Here is a 6,535-nt window from a genome sequence, read left to right on the forward strand (position 1 = left end):
TCACCACACCTGCCTGATTTTTTATTTTTAGTAGAGACGGGGTTTCACCATGTTGGCCAGGCTGGTCTCGAACTCCTGACCTCAGGCAATCCATCTGCCTCAGCCTCCCAAAGTGCTGGGATTATAGGTGTGAGCCACCACACCTGGCCTGATTTGGTGCTTTTTCTGTGTTATTCTGTTCCACTGTGGTTCTATTTGATGATGATAGAAAAAGCCATGCAAAGGAAGAATGATACTAAAAATTATGATTTTGAAAAGCAAAAGCCAAAAGGAGGAAGGACCTTTATCCTATAGTATGAAATATTTAATGTTCTTTATAGACTCTTAATAGGTTGCTTATGTACGTAATGCATCATTACTTGAGTCTCTTGCCTTAACTAAGGAACATTTAAAAGATCCTGTCTTAAAGGATCTGGATGTAGTAGCACACGCCTGTGATCCCAGCTGTTCTGTAGGTTGAAGTAGGAGGATCACTTGAGCCCAGGAATTTGAGACTGCAGTGAGCCATGACCACACCACTGGACTCTAGGCTAGACAACAGAAGGCATCTCTGTCTCTAAAAAAAATTTTGTTATTTTATTTTTTAAAAAGATCCTATCTTTTATTAAATCTTAAATATGAAAGTCTGGAATACAATGATAATAATCTTATGTTCTTATGTTTTAAAGTGTGCAATGTTTTATGAATAATGGAATATGTTACTACTAATAAAATTAATCATCAATAACAATACTGAAACTTCAGATGGGATTAAAACCTACTTAATTTTAGTATGCAAAGTATTAAAGAACTCAATATTTTAAATGTATTTAATTAGATCTCTGGCATATTTAGAAAGACCAGGTGTTTGTTTCAAACTCCTTTCTAGTCCATAACCTTCATGATACTCTACTATATGTCTTCGGTCAATATTTTCATTAGTTAAGTATCACCTGCAGGCTTATATCTGTGTTTTGTTTTGTCAATACATCCTGGAAGCTGACATCTTTTTTGAAACTGAAATATAAGTGGGGCAAAGCAGCGTAAAATATGTAAGTCAACAAGATGTTCTCCTTGCTCACAGCAGCCCCTAACCTGTTTCTCCTGGTAGGCTAAAGCCCTGGCCACTCACAGTCTTGTGATTTTTCTTATCTGACTCAACCTCCAGGAAATGAGTAACTGCTTTCTAGCGCCTCTGCTCTGCTCCAGGAAGTAGGCATCCGTGCTGTTTCTTTAATGTACTTTGTTGGTGAAGCTCGTAGAACAGTGGTGTTCTTATGTAAGATCTACCGGTCAATTAAATATTAAAATACAGTTGTCTACAACCAGGTGTTTTCAGTGTCTCCTTTACAGAGGAATAGAAAAGTCATTTATATTTTGTCTTTGTTTTCAGCGTTCTTACTTCCGTACTCTTCTCATGTATGGGTTCCACTTTCTGGTGTGGTTCCTTTGTGTCAAAGGAATCAGGGACACACAGTGTGGGTTCAAATTATTTACTCGAGAAGCAGCTTCGCAGACGTTTTCATCGCTACACATTGAACGATGGTAGGTTTCTGACTGGAATGTATCCAGTCTGTCTTATTACCCAGCCATCATTCTAGGTAATGAAAAACAGCCCTGTATATTTATAATGAACATGTAGATTTAAACAAAATTGACACTAATGTATGTAAACTTGATCCTGCCTTTATACTTTTCCTGAGTTGGATCTTATTTTGAAAATATACAAACCCAACAATATGGTATAAACTTATGTGTGTTCACCCTAATTGTAGACAGTAGAAATTGAATGGCCTGAAAACATTTTTTTTCCTTAGACTTCCTTTTTTTTTTTTCTTTGAAGAAAAGAGAAAAGCTCAGAAATATCAGAATAGGACACCCATTTTCTCTTTTCTTCCTTCTACAGGAGATGATGTGTCTTTTCTAAGACTGATCTTTTGACCTCTACATCTCCTTCCACCTCGTCAAAATGTAATCCTGTCCATGTATTTCATCTCTTGTGTATTCAGCCTTTTCTCCTCCATCACATATTTCCCAGAACCCTCTCCATTGACCCTGCTGTGCCCTTCCAGCTCTAGCCCCTGTCTCCTTCACAGGCAACCTTCTCTTGAAAAAGTGGTTTATATTCACTGGCTTTGTTTTCTTGCTTCCCACTCACTCTTCACCCCACCTTCTTCATATGGATTTTCTCCCATTCCTCATCCTTTTTTTTTTGAGATGGAGTTTAGCTCTTGTCACCCAGGCTGGAGTGCAGTGGCACAATCTCCACTCACTGCAACCTCTGCCTCCTGGGTTCAAGTGATTCTCCTGCCTCAGCCTCCAGCTGGGATTATAGGTGGGCGCCACAACACCCCGCTAGTTTTTGTGTTTTTTACTAGAGATGGGGTTTCACCGTGTTGGCCAGGCTGGTCTTGAACTCCTGACCTCAGGTAATCCACCCAAAGTGCTGGGATTACAGACGTGAGCTACCACACCAGGTCTACTTCATCTTAACATCTAGCCACCTCTATGTCATTGAAGCTAGTGGTCATGGTAAATGATCACTTGTCACACTTAACCCATCAGCAGCATTTGATACTTCTGACTCTCTTTCAAAATATACTGGAGATACAGGTGGCTAGCACTGCCGTACAGAAGCTGAAACCCTGACATCAGCCCTGACATTCTCCATATGCGTATATCCAATCCATGACAGGGCCTGTTGATTTTAGCTTTTATCTTCCCCCATTTCTCTCCATCTCCACCACCGCCATCCAGAACACCATCCTTCTCCAGACTACCATGCTGTAGCCCAAAAGGTCTTTGCAAACTTAAGTGTGATCAGTCATATGCACCTCTTCTGCTTATAATTCTTCATGGGCTTCCCATAGTCTTTAGTCTGGCCCCACCTGTGTCTCCTCCACATGCAGACTCTTTTCTAACCAAGCCCCTTCTCACCTTCTCCTTCAGATCTTCCTTAGGGTAGCCTGCCCTCACTCTCTAAATAGAATATAATTAGCTCAGGTGCCCCTAATTATACCCTGTTGCAGTACCATGTGCTGTATTCATAGCACCTATGACATTTATAGTTTTTTCTTACATTTGTGTAATTACTTAATGTTTCTTTTTCTCAATTAAACCATAATCTTTCTCCATGAGAGCAAGAGTCACATTTAATTTTACTTATTAGTATATCCCACTATCTAATACCATACCTGGCACATGGTAGGTACCCAGTAAATACTGTTGAAAGAACTAATACTTAGTCATGGGTTCTTTGTGAATCCTGTTGTGTATCTGCATGATTATGCCAGCATGTGTCCATTTTTATACTCTACAACTTTTGTGCATCTGTTTTCAAAGACCTGTTGTCTTCCTAGAAATATATGCCGTATAACTCCCAAAATATTACTTATAAAAATGTACTTTCAGAATTATCATTCAGACTTTTTGTAATCTTTTTTTCTAGATTAAAACATTTTAAGTAGTGTACCTTAGTTGTCAAATTTAGATACGTGTTTTTATTATGTTGAAAAACAAAATAAACTGGTAGTTAATAGACTCCGAAATCAGAAAATCTAATTTAAGAAACAACTCTAGAAGTAAAGCCCTCTGTCTGCATTAGCTATTTTTCAGTCAGCTATTGCCTCCAGGATGAGGGTCAGAGATGCAGGTTCTTTGTAGTTGGAAAGGAAGAATTTAGAAATTGGGATACTATTTTTCATTGTTGAGGATCTTTTGTTTTTGTTGAAATATATAAAAGGTTAGGATTGATAACTTAAAAATCATGAAGTTTCCCTGTCAGGATTATTCTAGGGCAGCATTGTTTAATAGAAATGAGACAGAGGCAAGGCATATATGTAATTTCAAATTTTCTATTAGCCACATTTAAAAAGTAAAAAGATGACTCATGCCTGTAATCCCAATTCTTTGGGAGGCCAAGGTGAGGAGGACCACTTGAGGCCGGGAGTTCAAGACTACCCTGGAAAACATAGCAAGACCCTGTCTCTTGAAAAAAAATTTTTTTAATTAGCTGGGTGTGGTGGTGTGTGTGCCTGTAGTCCCAGCCACTCAGGACACTGAGGCAGGAGGACCTCATAAGCCCAGAAGTTTAGGCTGCAGTGATTGCACCACTGTACTTTAGCCTAGGCAACAGGGTGAAATCCTGTCTCTTAAAAAAACTAAAAAGCCACCGATGAGATTTACTTGTTATCCAATATATTTCCAAGATATTGTCATATCACCATGCAATCTGTATGAAAAAAGTTGAAATATTTTACATTATTTTCTTTGTACTATATAGTCAAATTTACAGCACAGCTCAATTCAGACTGGCCACATTTCAAGTGCTTAGTATCCTCATGTGCCAAGGGGCTATTGTATTAGACAGCAGTTCTTGTGGGGTTAAGTTAAAGAACATTACTGGGTTTTTTTTTTCTTTTTTTAGTGTTAATGTTACATGCAAGCGTTTTATTTATTTTGGTGTTAATTGACATAAGATTGACCTCACTTAATGGCTGGGCATGGTGGCTCACACTGGTAATCCTAGCACTTTGGGAGGTTGAGGCAGGTGGATTGCTTGAGTCCAGGAATTTGAGACCAGCATGGGCAATGTAGTGAAACCTGTCTCTGTTTTTTTTTCTTTTTTTTTTTTTTTTTTTGGGAAAGAAAATTTTCTTAAAATTTTAAATCTTAAAAAAATCTCTTAAAATTTTAACTGCTCACATTTTTCTTTAGGGTACATTATGTTTATTTGGTGCCTCTAAAGGAGAACCACCAAGTATACATGTATCAGCTTAATGAGCAGTATACCCTTCACCACAATAATATGTCATCAGTGGTTTTTATTTAAACGTTTCTGTTCCTGCACTTTAAATCAAGACTCAAGAACAATATAAGTTACAGAAACCAAGTTGTACATCTGTGCCTTATTTCCAAATGTCACCTTTGACATTTGACTATTTTTTCCAAAGGATTCATTGAAATTTTTCTCAGAATTTTCAAGAAACTGAAATCAAATAGTTTCTAGGTATTAGAAATCTGTGAAGGAGTATACCTAAAGTTAAGACTCTCAGTATCAGCTGGGCACGGTGGCTCACGCCTGTAATCCCAGCACTTTGGGAGGCCGAGGCGGGTGGATCACTTGAGGTCAGAAGTTCAAGACCAGCCTGGCCAAAATGGTGAAACCTCGTCTCTACTAAAAATAAATTTTTAAAAATTAGCCAACCGTGGTGGCGGGTGCCTGTAATCCCAGCTACTTGGGAGGCTGAGGCAGGAGAATTGCTTGAACCCGGGAGGCAGAGGTTGCAGTGAGCTGAGATCACACTGCTGCACTCCAGTCTGGGTGACAGAGTAAGACTCTGTCTCAAAAAAAGACTCTCAGTGTCTCTTTGGATTCAGAACTGCAGAGTTGAGTATACATATGTTAAGTATATATATTCAAATATTAATATAAAGAAAATGGGTACGTTAAATATAAAAATAGATTATAACGTTTTATGTAAATTTGGCCTTAAAATTCAGATACATATTATATATATATATATACACACACAGTTGTCCCTTGGTATCCACAGTGAATTACTTCTAGGACCATCACCCACAGATACCAAAATCTGTCCAGATGCTCAAGTCTTTGCTATAAAATGGTGTAGTCTTTGCGTATAATCTACGCATATCCTCTCATATACTTTAAATCATCTCTAGGTTATTTATACCTCATATGAGGTAAGTGCTATGTAAAGAGTTGAACTGTATGTTTGTTTTTTGTTGTTAGTGTTTTGGAGACAGGGTCTCATGTCACTCAGGCTGGAGTAAACACGGCTCACTGCAGCCTCTGCCTTCTGGCCTTAGGCAATCCTCCCACCTCAGCCTCCTGATAGCTGGGACTATAGGTGCATGCCACCACGCCCAGCTAATTTGTGTATTTCTTTTGTATAGACAGAGTCTGCCACATTGACAGGCTGGTCTGGAAATCGTGAGCTCACGTGATCCTCCCACCTCAGCCTCCCAAAGTGCTGAGATTACAGGCATGAGCCACTGCACTCAGCTTATATATTTTATTTGTATTATTTTTTATTGTGGTTTTTTACTGTTTATTTTTTAATATTTTCAATCCATGATTGGTTGAATTTGCGAACGTGGAACTCATGGATGTGGAGAACCAACTGTGTATATAGCTTCATCTTCAGAGCCGTACTTCACCTAAATTCTTTCCATTTATGGAAGTTAAAATACTTGGGCCAGGTGTAGTGGTTCATACCTGTAATCCTAGCACTTTGGGAGGGTGAGGTGGGCAGATCATTTGAGCCCAGGAGTTCAAGACAAGCCTGGGCAACATGGCAGACCCCCATCACTACAAAAAAAAATACAAAAATTAACTGGGCACGGTGGTGGACACCTGAAATCCTAGCTACTCAGGGCACTGAGGCAGAAGAATCACTTGAACCTGGGAAGTGGAGATTGCAGGCAAGACTCCATCTAAAAAAAAAAAAAATATTAGCTAGGCATGGTGGCACATGCCCATTATCCCACCTATCCAGGAGGCTGAGGCAGGAGGATAGCCTGAGCCCTGAGG

At 39.1% G+C, this 6,535-nt stretch overlaps 1 protein-coding gene across 3 annotated transcripts in view; it reads left to right on the plus strand.

Annotated features, from left to right (window-relative positions):
- The window catches only part of ALG5 (ALG5, dolichyl-phosphate beta-glucosyltransferase), a 48,511-nt gene that overhangs the window by 32,102 nt on the left and 9,874 nt on the right, over nucleotides 1-6,535 (plus strand). For all 3 annotated transcript variants that reach the window (XM_011943007.1, XM_011943008.1, XM_011943009.1), the window contains one exon: nucleotides 1,373-1,524. In XM_011943007.1, coding sequence (XP_011798397.1) covers nucleotides 1,373-1,524 — 152 coding nt within the window. The remainder of the gene's footprint in view (nucleotides 1-1,372; nucleotides 1,525-6,535) is intronic.

The sequence above is a fragment of the Colobus angolensis genome, unplaced genomic scaffold, assembly GCF_000951035.1.
Source record: "Colobus angolensis palliatus isolate OR3802 unplaced genomic scaffold, Cang.pa_1.0 Scaffold214, whole genome shotgun sequence".
Taxonomy (NCBI): Eukaryota; Metazoa; Chordata; class Mammalia; order Primates; family Cercopithecidae; genus Colobus; species Colobus angolensis.